Here is a 25,000-nt window from a genome sequence, read left to right on the forward strand (position 1 = left end):
TATCCCTTTAATGGGGTTACCAGTAAGAGTAGATGAAAAGGGTGGCTGAACTTCAGCCAGATGAATGGCTTTATTTTACTAGACAGGGGGAAGAACATCTTACTGATGTTATATAACAGTTGGTATTCTGGGAACTTCCCCCTGTCCAGCAACATGAAGAACCCCTATTAACCTTTGCCTCCCAACCTGTACAGTCATAATGTCACTCACACAAAAACAGCAACATTACACTCTTGTCATTATTAATGTTGCCCTCTTGTACACAGCTTTAAATGCAAGTCTTAGGGGCTTATTTATAAACAGAAGTGGTCTAAAGACCGCTGCTCCATAACTTGTCCACCTGCTCTGAGGCCGCGGACAGAAATCATCCCGATCAAATATGATCGGGTTGATTGACACCCCCCCTTCTAGCGGCCGATTGGCCACGAATCTGCAGGGGACGGCATTGCACCAATAGTTCACAAGAACTGCTGGTGCAAAGATAAATGCCGACAGCATATGCTGTCGACATTTATCGATGTGCAGCGGACATGATACGCTACATCGTATTGTGTCCATTCGCACTTACATAAATATACCCCTTATACTGACATTAGGGGCTTGTCAGATGTTGTCAGAGCAATGGTTCAGCTTTTCTGCTCTTCTCCTGCCTGAAGACAAATCAGAGTCTCTAGATTGTACAATACCTGTCTTGCGGAGTGGGTAATGCTCAGGTTGGTTGCCGGAAGCAGCTGCAACTTGATGTATTAAGTTAGTCAGGACAGTAGGCTGAGGGGGTTCTTGTTTAATGTGCTCGGGAGGTCTGAAACAAAAATTACACAATTTATGTTTACTTTATAATGGCATTCCTTTTTTATTTTACAAATTTGTGCTCAACAGATAATTGCACAGTATACTACACATATCAATCAAACATAATGTCACCTGTAGGCTATGACAGGGCTGATGTGATTGGCCATATTGTTACGGTCTGGTGCAATCTGCTGCTTGTTCAGGATCTTCTCCAGCAGTTTCTGTTTTACTGCAGGACTCGCCATAGCACCTTCATTCACAGGAAACAAAAATGTGAAAAAATATAATTTATGCTTACCTGATAAATTCATTTCTCCTGTAGTGTAGTCAGTCCACGGGTCATCCATTACTTATGGGATTATATCTCCTCCCTAAGAGGAAGTGCAAGAGGATCACCCAAGCAGAGCTGCTATATAGCTCCTCCCCTCTACGTCATATCCAGTCATTCGACCGAAACCATACGAGAAAGGAGAAACTATAGGGTGCAGTGGTGACTGGAGTTTAATTAAAATTTAGACCTGCCGTAAAAAACAGGGCGGGCCGTGGACTGACTACACTACAGGAGAAATGAATTTATCAGGTAAGCATAAATTATATTTTCTCCTGTTAAGTGTAGTCAGTCCACGGGTCATCCATTACTTATGGGATACCAATACCAAAGCTAAAAGTACACGGATGACGGGAGGGACAGGCAGGATCTTTACACGGAAGGAACCACTGCCTGTAGAACCTTTCTCCCAAAAACAGCCTCCGAAGAAGCAAAAGTGTCAAATTTGTAAAATTTTGAAAAAGTGTGAAGTGAAGACCAAGTTGCAGCCTTGCAAATCTGTTCAACAGAGGCCTCATTCTTAAAGGCCCAAGTGGAAGCCACAGCTCTAGTAGAATGAGCTGTAATCCTTTCAGGAGGCTGCTGTCCAGCAGTCTCATAGGCTAAACGTATTATGCTACGAAGCCAAAAAGAGAGAGAGGTAGCCGAAGCTTTTTGACCTCTCCTCTGTCCAGAATAAACGACAAACAGGGAAGAAGTTTGACGAAAATCTTTAGTTGCCTGCAAATAAAATTTCAGGGCACGGACGACGTCCAGATTGTGCAAAAGTCGTTCCTTCTTTGAAGAAGGGTTAGGGCACAATGATGGAACAACAATCTCTTGATTGATATTCTTGTTAGTGACTACCTTAGGTAAGAACCCAGGTTTAGTACGCAGAACTACCTTGTCTGAATGAAAAATCAGATAAGGAGAATCACAATGTAAGGCCGATAACTCAGAGACTCTTCGAGCCGAGGAAATAGCCATTAAAAACAGAACTTTCCAAGATAACAGCTTGATATCGATGGAATGAAGGGGTTCAAACGGAACACCTTGCAGAACGTTAAGAACTAAGTTTAAGCTCCACGGCGGAGCAACAGTCTTAAACACAGGCTTAATCCTAGTCAAAGCCTGACAAAAAGCCTGAACGTCTGGAACTTCTGCCAGACGTTTGTGTAAAAGGATAGACAGAGCTGAAATCTGTCCCTTTAACGAACTAGCAGATAAACCCTTTTCTAAACCTTCTTGTAGAAAAGACAATATCCTAGGAATCCTAACCTTACTCCATGAGTAACTCTTGGATTCGCACCAATATAAGTATTTACGCCATATTTTATGGTAAATTTTCCTGGTAACAGGTTTCCTAGCCTGTATTAAGGTATCAATCACTGACTCCGAGTATCCACGCTTTGATAGAATCAAGCGTTCAATCTCCATGCAGTCAGCCTCAGAGAAATTAGATTTGGATGTTTGAAAGGACCCTGAATCAGAAGGTCCTGTCTCAGAGGCAGAGACCATGGTGGACAGGATGACATGTCCACTAGATCTGCATACCAGGTCCTGCGTGGCCACGCAGGCGCTATTAGAATCACTGATGCTCTCTCCTGTTTGATCCTGGCAATCAATCGAGGAAGCATCGGGAAAGGTGGAAACACATAAGCCATGTTGAAGACCCAAGGTGCTGTCAGAGCATCTATCAGTACCGCTCCCGGGTCCCTGGACCTGGATCCGTAACAAGGAAGCTTGGCGTTCTGGCGAGACGCCATGAGATCCAGATCTGGTTTGCCCCAAAGATGAAGCAGTTGGGCAAACACCTCCGGATGAAGTTCACACTCCCCCGGATGAAATGTCTGGCGACTTAGAAAATCCGCCTCCCAATTCTCCACGCCTGGGATGTGGATCGCTGACAGGTGGCAAGAGTGAGACTCTGCCCAGCGAATTATCTTTGAGACTTCCATCATCGCTAGGGAACTCCTTGTTCCTCCTTGATGGTTGATGTAAGCCACAGTCGTGATGTTGTCCGACTGAAACCTGATGAACCTCAGAGTTGCTAACTGAGGCCAAGCCAGAAGAGCATTGAAAATTGCTCTTAATTCCAGAATGTTTATTGGAAGGAGTCTCTCCTCCTGAGTCCATGATCCCTGAGCCTTCAGGGAATTCCAGACTGCGCCCCAACCTAGAAGGCTGGCGTCCATTGTTACAATCGTCCAATCTGGCCTGCGGAAGGGCATCCCCTTGGACAGATGTGGCCGAGAAAGCCACCATAGAAGAGAATCTCTGGTCTCTTGATCCAGATTTAGCAGAGGGGACAAATCTGAGTAATCCCCATTCCACTGACTTAGCATGCACAATTGCAGCGGTCTGAGATGCAGGCGCGCAAATGGTACTATGTCCATTGCCGCTACCATTAAGCCGATTACCTCCATGCACTGAGCCACTGACGGGTGTTGAATGGAATGAAGGACACGGCAAGCATTTAGAAGATTTGATAACCTGTCCTCCGTCAGGTAAATTTTCATTTCTACAGAATCTATAAGAGTCCCTAGAAAGGGAACTCTTGTGAGTGGCAATAGAGAACTCTTTTCTACGTTCACCTTCCACCCATGTGACCTTAGAAATGCCAGAACTAACTCTGTATGAGACTTGGCAGTTTGGAAACTTGACGCTTGTATCAGAATGTCGTCTAGGTACGGAGCTACCGCTATGCCTCGCGGTCTTAGTACCGCCAGAAGAGAGCCCAGAACCTTTGTAAAGATTCTTGGAGCCGTAGCTAACCCGAAGGGAAGAGCTACAAACTGGTAATGCCTGTTTAGGAAGGCAAATCTTAGATACCGGTAATGATCCTTGTGAATCGGTATGTGAAGGTAGGCATCCTTTAAATCCACTGTGGTCATGTACTGACCCTCTTGGATCATGGGTAAGATGCCTCGAATAGTTTCCATTTTGAACGATGGAACTCTTAGGAATTTGTTTAGGATCTTTAAGTCCAAGATTGGTCTGAAGGTTCCCTCTTTTTTGGGAACCACAAACAGATTTGAATAGAATCCTTGCCCGTGTTCCGACCGCGGAACTGGGTGGATCACTCCCATTAGTAAGAGGACTTGTACACAGCGTAGAAACGCCTCTTTCTTTATCTGGTTTGCTGATAACCTTGAAAGATGAAATCTCCCTTGTGGAGGAGAAGCTTTGAAGTCCAGAAGATATCCCTGAGATATGATCTCCAACGCCCAGGGATCCTGGACATCTCTTGCCCAAGCCTGGGCGAAGAGAGAAAGTCTGCCCCCCACTAGATCCGTTTCCGGATCGGGGGCCCTCACTTCATGCTGTCTTAGGGGCAGCAGCAGGTTTTCTGGCCTGCTTGCCCTTGTTCCAGGACTGGTTAGGTTTCCAGCCCTGTCTGTAGCGAGCAACAGTTCCTTCCTGTCTTGGAGCGGAGGAAGTTGATGCTGCTCCTGCCTTGAAGTTACGAAAGGCACGAAAATTAGATTGTTTAGCCTTTGGTTTGGCCCTGTCTTGAGGCAGGGCATGGCCCTTACCTCCAGTAATGTCAGCGATAATTTCTTTCAAGCCGGGCCCGAATAATGTCTGCCCTTTGAAAGGAATATTAAGCAATTTAGATTTAGAAGTTTAACACACCACAGTCCTCTCACACGTCCTATCTTTAGTTAGGTGCAAGAGAATGACTGGATATGACGTAGAGGGGAGGAGCTATATAGCAGCTCTGCTTGGGTGATCCTCTTGCACTTCCTGTTAGGGAGGAGATATAATCCCATAAGTAATGGATGACCCGTGGACTGACTACACTTAACAGGAGAAATAAATGTTAGCACATAAATGAAAAAATCAAGGAAAGGAAAGAATGTTGTTAATAAAACATATACCAAAGGTAAAGCAAAGTGTAAAGAGGTGGTGTACAAATGAGAATCTGACAGCAGGGAAAATATAGTTCAGTTGCTCCTCTAAATCTAAATCTACTTAAAGGGCCATGATACTCAAATGTTGAAAATATTACCTTAACATCTCTATGTAAAAAATAAAGATATTTTACCTCAAAATGCACTAAGTATTCACATTGTAAAGGCCGTAAAGCAAAGTTAAGTGAAATCTCATGAGATCATAGTAAAAGAGTTCATGACCTCATTGTTGATGCTGATTGGCTGCAGTTCAATTCTTAATTTTTTTATAATTTTTTTTACCTGCAGCTGGACAGCAGCTGAAGTTTAACTTTTTACACAAGACTTACTCTGGTAAACTGAGGAAATTGTGAGGTAAAATATCTTCCTTTTTTACATAGAGATGCTCAGGTAATATTTCCTGTCAGCTTTTTACAGTTATACTGCATCAGTTTCAAGTGATTTAACATATGAGTATTATGTCCCTTTAATTAATCTTTTTTTTATATATAAAACTTGAGCCAGTAGGAATACTAGCCACACATTTGTTTTGGATCCAGGAACAAATTCATCTACAGACACCTTTGGAAAAATCATAAAACAGTGGAGACAGGATGGTGTGAAAGTCGTGAGTTCCTCATTTAGTCTTATGCTATAATATTCAGTGTTCTCCCCGGAAACTATTTAGGGTTAGATTACAAGTGGCACGCTAACTGTTGCACCTGAACGAAAAGGATTTATCTTTCAGGTTGAAAGTAAACGCTTTCGCTTCAGAGCAATTGAATTTAAAGCGGGTGGGTAAAGCGCAACATCAGAGCTCTGGTTAAAGTGAATGTAAACTTTCATGAATTAGTGCCCGGTTTTTAAAAACACTATTAAAAACAGGGGCACTTTCATTCATGAAAGTTAACATTGCAGCGTATTTTTACAAATACTTACTTTTCTCTTCAGCAAAGCCAGATCAGTGATTCTCATCCTGCTTCTCATGCTGTACTTAGCACAGCAATGACAAAACCGGCTTCCTCCAATCACGGCGTGGCTTCACGAGATGGACGCTCTGGGGTGCACGCCATGATTGGAGAAAGCCGGTTTCGTCATTGCTGTGCTAAGTACAGCATGAGAAGCGGGCGGGGGATCACAGATCCAACTTTTCTGAAGAGAAAGGTAAGTATTTGTAAAAATACGCTGCAATGTAAAGTTTTATGAATGAAAGTGTCCCTGTTTTTAATAGTGTTTTTAATAACCGGGCACTCATTTATGAAAGTTTACACTCACTTGAACTGTTGTGCTCAACTAAAAAGGTGACAAAACACATCAAAATTACATTTAAAAACTTAAATTATGCTTACCTGATAATTTTCTTTTCTTCAGATGGAAAGAGTCCACAGCTGCATTCATTACTTTTGGGAATTTAGAGCATGGCCACCAGGAGGAGGCAAAGACACCCCAGTCAAAGGCTTAAATACTCCTCCCACTTCCCTCATCCCCCAGTCATTCTGCCAAGGAACAAGGAACAGTAGAAGAAAAATCAGGGTGAAAAGGTACCAGAAGAACAAAAATAACAGACGCCCCACAGAAAAAATACGGGCGGGGAGCTGTGGACTCTTTCCATCTGAAGAAAAGAAAATTATCAGGTAAGCATAATTTAAGTTTTTCTTCATAAATGGAAAGAGTCCACAGCTGCATTCATTACTTTTGGGAAAACAATACCCAAGCTATAGAGGACACTGAATGCAAAAACGGGAGGGTACAAGAGGCGGCCCATTCTGAGGGCACCTGGCCTGAAACCCCCTACCCAACAAAATCCTGCTTCGTCCGAAGTCGAGAACAACTTTGAAAAAAAAGGAAAAGGCCCAAGGACACTGACCCGCAGATAGTCCACAGCCTTGCTAAAGACGGCAGGAACTAGACTCAACTGAGTCAACAGCCTCGAAGAGACACCGTCCACAGCAGTAGGTCTCCAAACAACACACCCCTTACTAAAGAAAGGGAACAAACTACCCTATTCTTCCACAAAGAAGAAAAGGCACGGAGAAAACATGATTGTACTTGTAAAGTGCGGCTAATCCCACTTAAGGGACTCAAGGCGCTGCTCATTTTATCAACCTAGAAAGGAGGAAAGGCTGAGTAGACCTCGCCGGGGATCGAAGTTGCAACCCTCGGTTTGCTACAGAGCAGAGTAGCCACAGTGCATTAGTATGCTGAGTTAGCTTCCAGCTAGCATAAGGAACTCCAGAAAAAAACAACTAAAAAGGGCACAACGAGTCCTAAATAAAAACACAGAGCAAAAACCAGAGAAACCGGGTCAGGCTAAGAGAGACCCAACCAGTCTCATAGAAACAAGGGGAGGCAACGCCCAGACCCCAGAAATACAGAAACCACAGGATAAGGCCGGGAGTCTGAAACAGAGAGAGGATCTTACCCTAACACAGTGCAACCGCACTCTAGAAAGCAACTGAAGACAAAGGTCCCCAAGTTGCAAAAAGGTATCTCAGAATACCGAAATATTCAGAACGAAACCTTGTGCAGCAAGCTCAGATTGGTCTGACGAACAACACCTGAAGCAAAAACACTGCACGCTGCAGTCATCTAAAAATGACTCTGAAACTTAAATACTTGCAGGGCAAGTAGAAAACAGCTGAAGATAGGATCCTTCAGATTGTTAAGTATCCACTAACCAGCAGTTAACGTTCCAGGCTATCTAAGAGCCGCCAGTCCTTCCCACAAATTTTGAATGTGGAGAAAGGAGAAACCTCAAAAAGGCTTACAGTACCTCGAATGCTCCAAGGACGAATAACAGAGCAACAGATCTAAGATCCTGCTCCAACACCAGACCAGCCCAAGCGACAGACATGTCTGATAGACAGGGGGACAGAAGACCCCAACCGCAAGCCCCCAGGGAACGGAAGAAAAAAGGTTGGCTCACCCACCCAAACAGAGCTCGGGTGCCAACCCAATCCGCTCCTCCAAAATAAGGCACTCCCAAGGAGAACCCCCTAGGACCTGGAACAGAGAAAAGTGCAATAGATCCGTAGGAAGACCTGTCACAACTCTCTTAGACAGTCTCTGCGTAGAGAGACCAATTTCCAATAGGTGGAACAGAGCCCACAGAGCAGCAGATGCTGCCCCTTACAGAAATAAGCTACCTGATCCAACCTCCTACACACAGGGCAGGACAAGGACCCTCCAGAGAGAGGAAACCCCAACTCATAAGGAAGATAAACCATCCCCACCAAAGGGAAGGGCACAGATAAGAACAGCGTACATATCCACAAGACATGAAGCAATAGTATGATCAAAACATGGACCGAATGAAAAATCATCCAGACACCACTGTTGACCCAACAGAGAAAAAAAACTCCCCATAGAGGAGCACACTCCGTCCGAAGGACAAGTCAGGCCTTAAAGTTTATAACCAGTACCCGAAGGTGGATGAGAACTCTGGCCTACCTGCTTGCAAGCCCAATGAGCTAGCCCCTATGTCGCAACACAGGGTCCCTGAAAAAAACTGGGTCATCCCGAACCAGTCCATCGGATAATAAGACTCCAGACATTCAAGAAGGATCCAAGACCAAAATTAAGCGGCCAAAGCCGCCACAAAAAACAGACGAAGTCCAGAAAGTCTTGACCCAAAGGAAGAGAACCTCTAAAAGGAATAAGTCCTAAAAGGACACTTCCAAAGAGACCATGAAAGGCAAAACCATAAAAACGGCGGTATGAAGGATCTATATCCTCCAAGCCTCCAACCCACAATGGGAAGGAACCCAAAAAATTCGGAAACGACTGAGCATGTCGCCTCGGATCTCAACGGAGTCCCGGCCCACTAGATTGAAAGGCGAATGAGGACTAAACCAATCCCCCATGCCCCTAAGCAACCACAGACCCTCAAGTCCTCTCAGAATGCTAGTTGAAGCTTGTAAAACAAGACAATCACACAATCATATTGTGATCACTAGGCGCCCTAACCGGAACAACTGGACATAAAAAGGAGCCACGTGTCTGAACTAGGCCTCAAAGACAGAAGGATTTGTTCCCAGTCAGGACCAGCCTGAAACCAAGGGTCCCAGCATTGTCAAGACTACATAGAGTCTCCCCCGATGATAGAGGGATAAAGAAAAGTCAGACAGACTTTTGTAAACAGAGCGAACAAAATCGCGAGTATCAATTCCAGAGAGGAAAGTTCCAGAAGAACACATCACACCACAACATGAGTTTTAAACCAAATAAAAATCATCCTCACCGGATGAAAATAAAAGATAAGGCAACCCGTAGGTTATCGCCCAGGTAGAACGGACAGACCCACAGGACCAGCCCAACAGGGGTTCGATACTTCCAAGCTCAGAACTGGAAAAGGATACACAAATTCAAAGACTATAAGAAGATTACTTCATCCCCTTATGTCTATGTATGCAAGCCAGTCGAAGAGTAAGACTGAGAATCCCCAGACCCATTAAGGGTGGGATCCTATAGCAACGCCAAAAACGTGCCTTAGTAGGACACGAAGGTGCGCCAGTCTATAACAAAAGGCGCAGCAAACCTCCGCCAGGACAAAAGGAAACACCGGCCCCGAAGGTTGACCCCCCCTGAGGCTTCAGGGGCAGTCGCTCCCCTGGAAGGCTGAACTGAACCAGGCGATCCCACGCCTGACGAGCCCCAGTTAACGAAACACAGACAATATCGTAAGCAGACTCCCGGGAGGTGCAGATGCGCCAGCGCCAAAGATATGGACATGCAGAACTATTTCGTAACCTTCGGTGGGAACAGGCCACATTCCCTAAAAAGGATAAGTAGCGTTTGAGTTACCTGCATGCTTAGTAAGAGTTGATGGTAGGGAACTCGTCTCGTGAGAAATAGAATCCCCAGAGACGGATGGCTCAGTGGGCACCTGATTCCCCGATCCTGAGGAACAGAGCACTCTAAAACGGCATTCGGAACATAACTGATGGGCATGTATCACTGGGGCCAATTCATATTCTTCGCAAGAAGTAGAGTCTGAATCAGAGACATCTTCCATAACTGGGACACTGTGGCCTCCAGAGAACCAGACACAAGCGGACCAGGATTTCTCCGTCGCCACGTGGTTAGGAAATGGGGTCACAAGGTAAACCGTGCAGTCCATGCAAAAGCGCGCCCAACTGAAAAGGCTGCGTCACTAGTTATGTTCCAAAATAGCCATGAGCCGAAGCAACACTACACAGTAACAGACAGAATTACATAACAAACATGATTATAAACCCCCCTGTTCAATAATCCCCAAGTTATCCCCTAAAGGTTGTAGCCCCTCTCGGATAAACAGTTTAAATTACAATACATCCATGATGAAAGTAAAATGAAACAATCTTACCGGAATCTACGCCATGGAACAGGAACACGGTGACTGATAGTAGCGTTGCTTCTGCCATGGACTTGAGAGAACAAAGCAGGCAGCGAAACTCGTCAACGCTGATTGCTTGTGGAGCTGTTAATATAAGTCGAGATGGTTTCGCAGAAAGACTCTCTCTGCATCTCCGGACTTTCACCCATGCTCTCACTGAGAGGCTGACAGGACTACTTAAATCTCCAGTCCCATGCCGAAGAGTACTACCCTTCATAAGAGACTATTGAAGACTTCTGACACTTCTCTGGCCAACCTCCTGGGACGAAAGGCAAAGAATGACTGGGGGATGAGGGAAGTGGGAGGAGTATTTAAGCATTTGGCTGGGGTGTCTTTGCCTCCTCCTGGTGGCCAGGTTTTAAATTCCCAAAAGTAATGAATGCAGCTGTGGACTGTTTTCATTTATGAAGAAAAGTATAGTTACACTCATAATAACATGATCTAATAAAAAAATATAAAAAAATATTGCATTAAAATGTTATTATGGATTAAAGACATGAAGTCTCAGGTGTTAGAACAAAGGCAGGCAAAGGGCTTTAACATAGAGATACATACTCATGTCTAAATATGTATATGCATGTGTGTGTATATATATAGGTTTTTGTGTTCCTTGTTCAGGGAAGAATTGCCTGGTATTTCGGCGCTGGGCTGACCGTAATAGGCGGGATCAGACTGATATACTACAGGAAAGTTCTTCTCTGTGAAAAGCATTACTGGGCTAAAAGAAGCTGCACCCAGGTGGTAAATCGCCATAGAACAGGCTAACAATAGTATTGAGCCAGTTGTTCATTCATGTGAGTGTGCTTCTCTCTGTGTATATATATATATATTATATATATATATATATGTCGGGTTAGTGCACTTTACACTTCAGTAAACGTGATCAGGATAGCGTGCAACTAAGTGTGTTAGGTTGTTTTTCTACTTTTCACACTATGGGGAAATATGTTGTTGGATTAGCGCTTGTGCGAAAACCTTCTACGTTCAATTTAAAATGTGCGTGCAAAAAGCCTCCATCATGAGTTAACGCATGATCAGGAGCGTTAAATAGCGTTCTACTTGTAATCTAGGCCTTAATGGGCACACCACTAGGCTGATTTTAGTGTCCTCCTAACTAGAAATTAAGCCAATATTAAATTAAATAGGTTGTTACATAAAAATGGGGTTAAGGGTAAAACACATAAAGAAAGAGAAGCAATCAGTCAGAAACAAACAACGGCTCAGTGGCTTGTTCTAACGCTTGGTTTCCACATGGCTTCCTTTAATCCAGTTGTGCTTTTGACAGTGAAAAACTTTCCTAAAGTATATATCTCTAATCCCGCTCAAAAACTTCAGTCCAGCCCCGAAATACCAGGCAATTCTCCTCTGAACATGGGAAATAGCAACCCCAGACAATCGTTTCAGCCTCCTTTGGGCCTCGTCAGTAAGGTTCGGCCATATCCCTCTAGGCACAATGGGCAAGGAGTAAATGTATGGATTTCCCCATCACCCTTAGGGAGACTTTCCCAAGGGTCATAATACAAATACAAACAGAAAGAGAGTGCTTTACCAGGAATGAACAACAGCTCATTGGCTTGTTCTATGGCATGGTTACCACCTGGGAGAAGCTTCTTTTAGCCCAATTGTGCTTTTCACAGAGAAAAACTTAAGGGTAAAAGACCTTAGACAGTTTCTTTGAGAATTGCTCCTTAAAGGGACATGGAAGTGAAAATGAATATTTTACCATTTAGAGTGTACAATTTAAAAAAAACAACCTATTGGTATCACTACACCAATATGCATGCCTTTTAACATGTGTAATCTTTTAACCCCAGAAATTGCCACTGTTTGTCATAAATAGTGCACATTAGATTTAGATTATAAATTAATGATTTAATGTTGTTTTCAGGAGGTAACAATCCAAGCTTCAATGGTATTGACGGAGGAAGCATTTTTCAATTGTGATCACTGGAAAAACACACTGACAATACTGTCCGATGTTCAGACATCATTATCTAATGAAGAAGTGCAAAATGGTTCTTAACTACAAATTTTCAGTTTAATATTATTTAGTGATATATATTGTGCAATAGTTCCCAAGATCAGCAGAGGGCACACTTGCATCATTCAAAATGACCACAGCTGCAAGTATTTAACAGAAACTATTTGCAGATTCTGAAACAAATCACCACCCTCTAACTCTTACGTAAATAAACATAACCCATCAAATAAGCTAGTTCAAAACCATGCTAAAATGAAGAAAAAAACTGTTCATTTGATTTCTATTAAACATAAAATTCAGCACATGCAAAGGCTCACTTTTCATAGTGGCAAACTGGTTATCATAAATATATTTATCTTGTTCTTATGAAGAACAAACAATTTAAAAAGGGCTAGGACGGATATCATTCTTACATTTAGGTCTTTCCTTGTTCAACTGCTGGCGTCCGTGATCTGTGTTCCGACAGGGTGAATCCAGGCTCTATGAAAAACATATAACATTTAGCAATCTACAAGCTGTAACAGAATGGTATGACTAATAACTGACTAATAAAGTTTATTCAAAAGATGATACCTTTTTCTATCATTAACAAAAGGTAACGCCATTTTGTTCTCAAGGTCTAGTACTGGACAACAGAGGCCACTTTCATAATATTTGTAGATATGAAAACCTCCTTTGTTATTCTTTTGGGCTTCTTTATAACGAGATGATACTGTTGTGCAGATTACAATTGTATTGCATCTAGTCATTTACATAAAAACTATATTTACCACTAATGCTAAACAGTACAAGTAGAAGACCCTTTATACAAAATGCTTGGGACCAGAAAAGTTTTGGATTTTGGAATATTTGCAACTTTAAAATGGAACAGTTCTGAGAGGGGATGGAACCAAGTGTAAACAACAATATCCTATGACATTTTGGCAATAATTACATGTTTACCCCTTTAAGGACACAGCTTTCAGTTTGCTCAATTGTTTTATGACGGAAAAATTCCGTCATATGTCCTTAAGAGGTTAATACTGCTTATACATGTAACCTAAAGGTAGTTTTAATATAATTTTGAATACTTTAGTATATATAATACCATCAGGAAGCTAGTACAGTAATGTAATCAGAAAGGTAAAAATTGTGGTTTTAAATAAATATAGACAATTACTTGTATTGTAGAACACAAAAAAACAAACCAATGACACAGGCATGGAAAATAGTATTTTTTTATCTTTTTTAAAAAAAAATATATATAAATTAAAAAGTTTAGATTTCAGAAAAAGTTTGGTTTTTGGAATTTCCGGATTTGTAGATTTGTACCTGTACTAATTTAGAGCACATTCATATAAGAAATAGCAGCAGTTAAAGGGACAGTAAACATTTTGAGATTTTTTATATAAAATGTTTAATTATCTGAAGCTAAACAAGGTTGTAATACACTTTTATTATTTATTTTGCCTGCTTTTCCTGAACATTAAGAGATCTGGAAGAGCATATAATAAGCTTTACATGCCGAAATCCTGCTATATATCTTTCCCTAATTGGTCTCAGCTGAAATTATCAGATAAGGTACAGCAAAACAATGTTTTTCTAACATAATGACTGTGGCTAGCTTTGTCTACTCCAGTAACAAGTCCGGATTGGTTCCTCAAAGTAAGTCAAGTCCTGGATGGGGTTTGTCTATTGAAAAACTGTTGCAGCAAACAAAATGTTAACGCATTCTAAATATTTTCAAACTCACCCGCTATGTTAATTTATTGCAAGAGTCTTGTAATTGAAAGGTGTTTACTGTCTCTTTTAATATGTTGAAATATTATTAGCAAGGTATGATAAATATTATTTACATCAACAAAGATTTTGAGATATTCTTTTTTAGATTTAACCTGGAATTAGGTGGAAGAACTAAAAACTAAGATGGCTAGAGCCTGTGACTCTTAGGCTTAAGCAGTTTATATAGTTAGCCTAAGCTCTATCTACTAAGTGTTAATATGAAAAATAAGTACCCGAATCTTGGGTTCCGCTTGCTGGTGCTGGGAGATGGCTTGGAAGAGAGTTTGCTGGGACTGTTTGGGAGTCAGGAGTGCAGTGTCTGAGCGCTGTCCAAATCGCTGAACTAGGTGAAAGTCCATGTGGGTAGTCTGCGTCGTTATTGTGCTGACGGGGATGCTAAGATCCACTGCAAGACAGAAAGCAACAGACCATGAATAGTGACTATAACTGTGAATTGATTCAAGGTCACACAATCATATGTAAAGTATACAAGGTATTTTTGCTAGAACATTTGATAATGATAAACCAGGGACCATTCTTGCATACACAGTATATTTCTTTTATTCAGCATGACTTGTAAATAAGTCTTAATAACGTGTTGTACAACAATAACGAATACAGAAATGACCAGGTATAAATGATATAATACCCGGACACTATTTTTTATATAGTTTAAAAAGCTTTTTATTCTTGAGTTCTTTTATAGGTATGTTACTATATGTGTATACAGAGGACATTAGTAATGGCATCTGCTTGTCATGTACCATAGTACTAACTCGCTAAAGGCCAGATTACGAGTGGAACGCAAACGTTTGTGCGCGTTTGATAAGGGGTTTATCGAGGGTGTTTGCGCTTATCTGGATTATCGCTCATATAACAAATTGAAAGTAAACGCGTTTCAGCGCAATCACAATTTACACTGGAATGATTACCGGGATTTCAGAACGAAACAAAAAAGTTGCACTAAACACATGAAAAATACATAACAAAGTACCATTACACGCATAATAACAGCATCTAATAAAAATTATTTTTAAAAAAATTCCCAAAAAAGTTATAAGGGCTCAAACATATGAGATCTCAGGTGTTAGAGAAAAAAAAAGTCGAGAATAGGGCTTTAACATAGAGATAAATACATACACAGTACATCTCTAAAGATGTATATGTATGTATATATATATATATATATATATATATACACATACATATATGTATTTATATGTGCACATATTTATTTTCACACATTTATACACATACAAACACATAAATGCATATGAACATATATATATAGACATATATATATAAATCAGTGGCGTATTTAGGTTTTGTAACACTTGCATACACACAGACACAGGCACACACACACACAGAGTTATACACATACACACATGCACAAACACATATGCACATACACACACACTCATCTATCTATTGCTGCAATAAATAAATTAAAAAAAAACAGATTTCTTGATACAATACTTCCCCAAACTGTGAAGTGTGAAAGCCAACAGAACTAAAGGCAATAGCTAAATAACTGACTGCTCCATGGGCAGTGTCTTATACCCTTATGGAATGTAAGATCATTGGGCAAATTCTCTCATTATATACCTGTATAATAATTCTAAAATAACTAAGCTTATTACAAATATAGCCATAAAAAGTACTGCCCCCCTCCAATCTGCCGCCCTATGCAAGTGCCTTGTTTGCCTAGGCCAAAATACGTCACAGATATAAATGCATTGGAGCCCCTGTGCTGATTTGCCCCAGCTAGGGGATCTGCAGTGGATCCAGGCTGCAGCATTGCTTCTAACATTGGCCGTTTGGTGGTTGGATGATCTGAGTCCTCTTTAGCTCTGGACCGTAAGGCTGGTGTGAAAATTGAAGAGAAGTGACCTTGGCTGCTACTAAAGGAGCATACAATACATTTTCACAGTCTTTCAGCGTTCCTCACAGAGTGGCTTCCAGAGCGGTTCCCGGAATCATCCAATCACAGGGGCTGGCATGGTGAGCCTTCTCGGACAGGAGATCCAGCAGATGAAGTGACCAGTGAACTAACCGCTGTTAAGTGTTAGCATGCCTTTTTGCACCCTGAACTGAGACGGGTGCCACCATTCTTGTGAGTGTATTTCTTACCCTTATTTACCTTTGACGATATACATAATACACTATGTGGCGCCCCCTCTCTCTATCTCTCCTTTAGCAGAATATGTTCTAAGTATTTATAAATAGATATTGATATATATATTTGTATATATCTATACCTATATATAATTATATATATATATATATATATATATATATATATATATATAAATAAATAAATATATAGGTATAAATATATATTTTTGCAAAATACAATTAGATATATATATAGAAATATGTATTTATGAATAAACAGAACATATTCTTCTATGTAAAGCACATTGGAATGTAAAATAGGGTGTGTTTTTTTTTTACTTATTTTGCTCCATTGACTTCTATTTTGCAAATAGGTTATCGTGCGCACAATATCCTAAGTTCGGCTTTTTAAATGCGTCGGGTTATTGTACAAAAAACATCAGAAATGGATGTAGAAATATGTATTTATGACTAAATTGATCATATTCTGTTATGTGAAGAACATTGGAATGTGAAATATTCATATTTTTATGTTGCGTTAGCGCACATGAGAATATGTAATTGGGTTTGCACGAGAGTAGAGTGTTTTTTTTTTCTACATTGACTTCTATAGGGGAATACATGAACGTGCATGCAGTATTCTTAGTTCAGCTTTTTGCGCTTGTCAGGTTAGCGCGCAAGCAAAAACAGTTTACTTTCAAATTATGAGTTCAACCCAAACCGTGCAAAAAACTTACTTCTACCGCAATTAACGCTCGAGCGGGAGCGTTAATAAGAGCTCCACTTGTAATCTGGCCCTAACTGTTTTAATACAAAAGGCAGATTGAGATACAATCTGTAGCTGCAGAACAGAAAGAACAAAGTACAATAAATAAATATATATATCAAGCTTTAGGTATTACGTTGTTTCACGTTATATTTAAAGTCTAGTTAGCTGTAAAGCTAACAATTCTAACACATTTGTGGGATGAACAAGACAAAAATTTGTTGAAGGGATATTCTAATATAATAATCAAATGATATCCTTTGTTACAGAATTTTATGTAACCTATGTACCTTATGTTGTTTTTGATTGGCTGTCTAGCAGTGTCCCGCTTAGAAGGAGCATTGCAGTGCTGATCAAGTTCAAATGTTTAATGCATTTGTGCAGGAGGGGAATGAGCACTCATTTCAGATAAATCTGTTACACAAGATATTTTGTGTTCCTGTAAGCAATAAGCTTAATATTAAGAGACAAAAATATCACGTGTGAGACATATCACGTATGCCTATGTTCAATAAAGGAAACCTGGGTGTTGTGTAAAGATGACACCTGAAATTATCTTGTACTGAAGCAAGAGAGTACATGATATAGTAGTCTCCATACATTTTAGTTCTGGATTTATAAATTATATTATGAAGTTCTATATTTTCTATATGTTTTGTAACAATGGTGTGTGTGTGTGAGAGTAAATATATATATAATTATTATTATTAATGTCTGATCAGACCATATGATCTGAGGATAGGGGTAACTCCAATACATTATCACTTATTGAATAAAGCTTTTTCTCGACGAGTGCCTTCTCATTTGGATTTATTATTCTAGTGACACTTAAAACAGAATTAAACTTTCATTATTCTGATAAAGCACACAATTTTAAACACATTTTTAATTCACTTCCATTATCTAAATGTGCACAATATTTTTATATGCACACTTTTGAGGCACCAGCTCCTACTGAGCATGTGCAAGATTTACAGTATATACGTATATGCGTATATGCATTTTGTGATTGGCTGATGGCTGTCACTTTATGCGTTAGTAAGTCAAAAGTAACTATCGGACTTTAGTCAGAAAACAATCTACTACTCATTTGAAATTCAAACTGCTTTTGCATTCTTTTTATTATGCATTCATTGATTATGCAATGCTGCTGTGTTTAGTGGTGCATGAGAGCAAAACGTGTATATATATATATATATATATATATATATATAGTTACATATATATATATATATATATATATATATATATATATACATAAAACCAAATTATTATTTGTAATTAATGTGAATTTTAACCTTCGAATCCAAGATTTCCAGTATAATGGCTTAAATGATTTAAAAGAACTATGAGAAACTACCTTATTTGGACCACTATAGCATATTTTTTTAATGTAAAGTACATGAAGGAATCATCAGTATGTGAACTCACACTTGCTGCATCTGGACATACATAAAAGTGCTGCTATTGTGAACAGACAGCCTTACATTTCTCTACTGGCAGCCCACTGAGAAATGACAGAGACCTCTTTCAGATTTTTCTGCTCCAGAACTCCATCAGCAAGTAAAAGGATCACTCAAATAAATATAACCACAGTAACCTGCTGCTAAATAAATATAGTCTTCCATCACATCTGTGTATCTTCCTGGCAATGTTTGTAAACACTTCCACCAGAAGCTACAGCTGAGTCATGATTTTATCTCAGTGTTATCACTGTCTTTTTCATAATGAGGCCTTAGACAATGTGGGCTTTCCATAAACATCAATACATTATAAGTAGAACGAGCAACACTGGGTGGTGGAAGTAACATAAACCTCCACTGCAAGGAGCAGCCTGATCTAGATGTTTTTCAAAGAATATTGGAAATAATTACAAATATGGTTAGATTTCTACCATTACTGGTCAAGTAGGTAAATTATCTGTAAGAGCGTCTGCAAATGTTTTTTTATTTTTCATTAATGATCTGCTAGAGCAGCAATGTACAAAACGTAGACCAGGAACTACCAGTAGATCACAAGAATTTACACACAATCAATAATAGTGTCTGTTTCTCTATCATCTGTTTATGTCTCTGTTTCTCTATCATCAATGTGCTTATTTATATCTATCTGTCTGTCTGTCTATCTATCCATCCATCCATCTTTGACACATAAATATTTTTTTCTGATCTACAACCAGTTTCATATGGATAACAGTTCAGTTATAAAATATTAACAAAGCTTTCTCTTTAAAAAGAAAATGTAGTGTTAAATTAAAGGGACATTAAACCTAAAAAAATGTATTTCATGATTCAGATAGAGCATACATATGTAAACAACTTTCCAATTTACTTTTTTTTATCAATTTTGTTTAATTCTCTTGGAATCCTTTCTTGAAGAAGCAGCAATGCACTACTGGGAACTAGATGAACACATTGGTAAGCCAATTACAAGAGGCATATATGTGAAGCCACCAATCAGTAGCTAGTGTCCAGGTCCTGAGCATATCTAGATATGCTTTTCAACAAAGGATACCAATAGAACAAAGCAAATTAGATAAAAGAAGAACGATGGAAAGTTGTTTAACATGTGTATGCTCTGTCTGAATCATGAAAGAAAAAAGAATTGTTCCATGTCCCTTTAATGATTCCTTTAAAGGGATATTAAACCCCAATTTTTTCTTTCATGGTTCAGATAGAGCATATAATTTGAAGCAACTTTTTAATATACTCCTATTATAATTTTTTTTTTCTCTTGCTATCTTTATTTGAAAAGCAAGAATGTAAGCTTAGGAGCCAACCCATTTTTGGTTCAGCACCTGGGTTGTGCTTGCTGATTGGTGGATAAATGTAGCCACCAACAAGTAAGCACTATCCAGGATGCTGAACCTAAAATGGGCCGACTTCTAAGCTTTACAATCCTGCTTTTCAAATAAAGATAGCAAGAGAACGAAGAAAAAGTCATAATAGGAATAAATTAGAAAATTGCTTAAAATTGCAAGCTTTATCTGAATCATGAAAGAAAAAAAATGGGTTTAGTATCCCTTTAACCCCTTAACAACCGAGGACGTGCCAGGCACGTCCTACAAAAAGTGTCAGTTAATGACCAAGGACATGTCTGGCACGTCCTCTGGGGTTTCAAACGGTGGAAGCAATGGTGATCGCTTCCAGCCGCTTTCAAGGTATTGCAGTGATGACTCGATATTGAGGCATCCTGCAATACCCTTTTTTAAGGCACCAATGTGGCCCTCTCTGCATCGGCCAGCGATGGTGCCGATCGTTGGTGGGTGGGAGCCATAGCAGGGAGGCGGGTGGGCAGCCCATCGCTGGAGGCAGTTCCGGATCCTGTTGGTGAAGTGCGCGCAGGGGCGGCGGGAGCGCGCGCACGCATGAGTGCAATTAGCGCTGCGAGTTTGAATGTCTATGGGAAGGAGGAGGAGGGAGAGGGAAGGGAAAAATAAAAAAATACTTGTTGGGAAAGGGATCTGGAAAAAGGGTAGTTTATTGAGGGGGGCAGCTACACTGCAGAAAAATTGGGTATTTTATAAATTTTAAATTAACCCTACAAGCTACCTAATTAACCCCTTCACTGCTGGGCATAATAGAAGTGTGGTGCGCAGCGGCATTTAGCTGCCTTCTAATTACAAAAAAGTAATGGCAAAGCCATAAATGTCTGCTATTTGTGAACAAAGGTGATCCCAGAGAAGCATTTACAACCATTTGTACCATAATTGCACAAGCTGTTTGTAAATAATTTCAGTGAGAAACCTAAATTTTGTGAAAAAGTTATTAAAAAAAGTTTACGTTTTTTTTTTTTATTTGATCGCCTTTGGCGGTGAAATGGTGGCATGAAATAAACCAAAATGGGCCTAGATCAATACTTTGGGTTGTCTACTAAAAAAATATATATACATGTCAAGGGATAATCAGGGATTCCTGACAGATATCAGTGTTACAAAGTAACTAGCGCTAATTTTGAGAATAAATGGTTTGGAAATTGCAAAGTGCTACTTGTATTTATTGCCCTATAACTTGCAAAAAAGCAAAGAACATGTAAACACTGGGTATTTCTAAACTCAGGACAAAATTTAGAAACTATTTAGGAATTTTTTGGTGGTTGTAGATGTGTAACAGATTTTGGGGATCAAAGTTAGAGTTTTTTTCATTATATTTTATAAAAAATGTTATAGTAAATTATAAGATATGGTGAAAATAATGGTATCTTTAGAAAGTCCATTTAATGGCAAGAAAAGCAGTATATAATATGTGTGGGTACAGTAAATGAGTAAGAGGAAAATTACAGCTAAACACAAACACCGGAGAAATGTAAAAATAGCCCTGGTCCCAAATGGTAAGAAACTTGAAAAGTGCTGTGGTCACTAAGGGGTTAAACAATACCGACAACAGTTACATAGGGGCCAATTTATCAATGGCTGTCCAACATGATACGCTGTAGCACGAACAGTTAATCAGAACTGCTTGTGCAATGTCGCCTCATGCAGATTTCCTTGGCCGCTAGCAGGGGGTGTCAATCAGCCCGATCGTATAAGATCAGGCGGATTGAAGACCGCAGCCTCAGAGGCAGCGGACCAGTTATGGAGCAGCGGTCTAAAGGCCGCTGCTTCATAACTGCTGTTTCCGGCAAACCTGAAGGCTTGCGTGGAAACAGGGGCATTAAGCTCCGTTCGGAGCTTGATAATTCGCTCCCATAGACTGAACTAAAAGTTGAGTTATGAACCTTACAGATGTAACTTGATACCAGGATTAAGTCAATTTATAAAACACATATGTTTCAAAGAAACAAAAGCTAAATTACAACTTTATCAGTTTTAGGTTCTTTGTTTGTGATCTTAAAACACCAGCTCTGGAAAGCCTTTAAAAACAAATTGTAAGTGAATAAGAAATTTGAATCTGCATATAATTAGGTCAGTATTATGTAATATCTTTACCTTACCAGGGTACATTACTAAAGTGAGTTGATGCTCAATACCTTTGTTATTCTAGCTGTGAATCAGGGACTAGCAAATCCCACAAATCAGGTAGCCACACCTGATGCAATTTTAACTTGGCTCTTATTTTTGTACACAAAAACACTTGTTTGGATCATAAAAACAGTATATCTGGCTCATCATTTCTCTGCCCAACACCTACGTTTGATAACTGTATCAAGGTATTAAGTTGTCTTTATTCTTTAATCATGACAGCACTATATGACAAAAGAAAATGTGACAGGACACTTCAGTGTTTGAAAACTAGGAAGCCAAGCCTGGGAAAGTTCCTACATCCCAGAGACGCAAATACCAGACCTTCCATCCCTTCTTGATCTCTGATTGTTAGGACAGGAAGGAAGTACCCTTTGCCGAAAGATAGGGGGAGGGAGATCACACAGAGGACATGTAAGGCACTCTCGAATCATATAAGTATTATTCTTACAGACATTAGATTGGTGGCAATTCTTCGATTTGAACCCCTTGGTCACTACAATGTTATGCAACACTCTCTGTTAGCCAAATGATGTATTTTAGTTAGTTTTCATAATCATTTTCATTAGCTATTTACAGTGTCAAAAGTATTGGGGTCATATATATTCACTGTGGGTGTCTGCTCCTAACCCTGGCAATGCAATTTATTTACAGAATTGATTCAACTTTATATCATGGCTTAAGAGAAAAAAAAAAAACTATTTTATACCTATAAGAGCTTCATGTTTAAGAGAAAGTTTAAAAATATTTAGAAGTGCACTTATTTTGGTAATTTCCCAATACACTATTATATTAACAAAGTTTTCTTTTGAAGTTATTTATATATTCAGTTAACTCCCTTTCCACACCCTCCCGTGCATTTGCTTACCTGTCAACTTCTTTGTTGTATCGACTTTTATTTATCTTTAAGTCTGTATAATAACAAAATACGTTTTCTATATTACAAGTGATCAACTGGCTTACTAAGGGCCAGATTACAAGTGGAGAGCTAAATATCGCTTTTTTGAAAGCGATATTTGTACTCCACTGATTAAAAAAAGTGTGCTGGTATAACAAGTTGATAGCAATGTATTGCACTCACGAGAGCGCGCTTCTATAGGCTCCAATGGAAGCCTCATTCTGATGCCATCAGGGATGGCACCGAATCTAAGCGCAGCGAAGGGGGTAAGTAGTGCAGCGATGGCAGCAATATTAAATATATACAGTATCCCACAAAAGTGAGTACAGCCCTCACATTTTTGTAAATATTTTATTATATCTTTTCATGTGACAACACTGAAGAAATGACACTTTGCTACAATGTAAAGTAGTGAGTGTACAGCCTGTATAACAGTGTAAATTTGCTGTCCCCTCAAAATAACTCAACACACAGCCATTAATGTCTAAACTGTTAACAAACAAAAGTGAGTACACCCCTAAGTGGAAATGTCCAAATTGTACCTAATTAGTCTTTTTTCCTCCCTAGTGTCATGTGACTTGTTAGTGTTACAAGGTCTCAGGTGTGAATGGGAAGCAGGTGGGTTAAATTTGGTGTTATCACTCTCACATACTGGTCACTGGAAGTTCAACATGGCACCTCATGGCAAAGAACTCTCTAAGGATCTATAAAAAAGAATTGTTGCTCTACATAAAGATGGCCTAGGCTATAAGAAGATTGCCAAGACCCTGAAACGGAGCTGCAGGACTGTGGGCAAGACCATACAGCGGTTTCACAGGACAGGTTCCACTTAGAACAGGCCTCGCCATGGTCGACCGAAGAAGTTGGAGTGCACAAGCCTGTCAGTGCTCAGAGCATACCACCAGCACACTGCATCAAATTGGTCCTGCATGGCTGTCGTCCAAAAGGAAGCTCCTTCTAAAGATGATGCACAAGAAAGCCTAGCAAACAGTTTGCTGAAGACAAGCAGACTAAGGACATGGATTACTGGAACCATGTCCTGTGGTCCGATGAGACCAAGATAAACTTATTTGGTTCAGATGGTGTCAAGCGTGTGTGGCGGCAACCAGGTGAGGAGTACAAAGACAAGTGTGTATTGCCTACAGTCAAGCATAGTGGTGGGAGTGTCATGGTCTGGGCCTCCATGAGTGCTGCCCGGCACTGGGGAGCTACAGTTCATTGAGGGAACCATGAATGCCAACATGTACTGTGACATACTGAAGCAGAGCATGATCCCCTCCCTTCGGAGACTGGCCGCAGGGCAGTATTTCAACATGATAACGACCTCAAACCACCTCCAAGATGACCACTACCTTGCTAAAGAAGCTGAGGGTAAAGGTTATGGACTGACCAAGCATGTCTCCAGACCTAAACCCTATTGAACATCTGTGGGCATCCTCAAATGTAAGGTTGGGGGAGCGCAAGGTCTCTAACATCCACCAGCTCTGTGATGTCATCATGGAGGAGTGGAAGAGGACTCCAGTGGCAACCTGTGAAACTCTGGTGAACTCCATGTCCCAAGAGGGTTAAGGCAGTGCTGGAAAACAATGGTGGTCACACAAAATATTGACACTTTAGGCCCAATTTGGACATTTCCTCTTAGGGGTGTACTCACTTTTGTTGCCAACGGATTAGACAATGGCTATGTGTTGAGTTATTTTGAGGGGACAGCAAATCTACACTGTTTATACAGGCTGTACACTCACTACTTTACATTGTAGCAAAGTGTAATTTCTTCAGTTTTGTCACATAAAAATATATAATAAAATATTTACAAAAATGTGAGAGGTGTACTCACTTTTGTGAGATACTGTATATTTATACACATATTGACACATAAATAAATATGTATATAAGCATATACATATACTGTATATTTACTAGGAACACACAGTTTCCATAGACCGGAATGTAAAGGCACTTCTTAGTGGTGTTTTTTTTTGTTTGTTTTTCAAACACCCTACTCCCACCAACTTTAGCCCAAAAATACTGGCTAGTGCAGTTATTTTATTAAAAAATTAAAATTCTACAATTTTTATTTTTTAATTTAATACACTACACTGTATTTTAGGGGCATTTGGGGCACATTTATAAAATTAACCAGAGATCTG

At 39.9% G+C, this 25,000-nt stretch overlaps 1 protein-coding gene across 1 annotated transcript in view; it reads right to left on the minus strand.

Annotated features, from left to right (window-relative positions):
- Positions 1–686: 686 nt before the first annotated feature.
- LOC128644297 (histone deacetylase 7-like) overlaps positions 687–25,000 on the minus strand; it is a gene marked incomplete at its 3' end in the record, with an annotated part of 34,509 nt that continues 10,195 nt past the window's right edge. The window contains exons 4-7 of the mRNA XM_053696964.1: positions 14,342–14,514; positions 12,761–12,827; positions 925–1,042; positions 687–802 (exon numbers count right to left, since the gene is read on the minus strand). Coding sequence (XP_053552939.1) covers positions 687–802; positions 925–1,042; positions 12,761–12,827; positions 14,342–14,514 — 474 coding nt within the window. The remainder of the gene's footprint in view (positions 803–924; positions 1,043–12,760; positions 12,828–14,341; positions 14,515–25,000) is intronic.

The sequence above is a fragment of the Bombina bombina genome, unplaced genomic scaffold (genome assembly GCF_027579735.1).
Source record: "Bombina bombina isolate aBomBom1 unplaced genomic scaffold, aBomBom1.pri scaffold_1813, whole genome shotgun sequence".
NCBI classification, from domain to species: domain Eukaryota; kingdom Metazoa; phylum Chordata; class Amphibia; order Anura; family Bombinatoridae; genus Bombina; species Bombina bombina.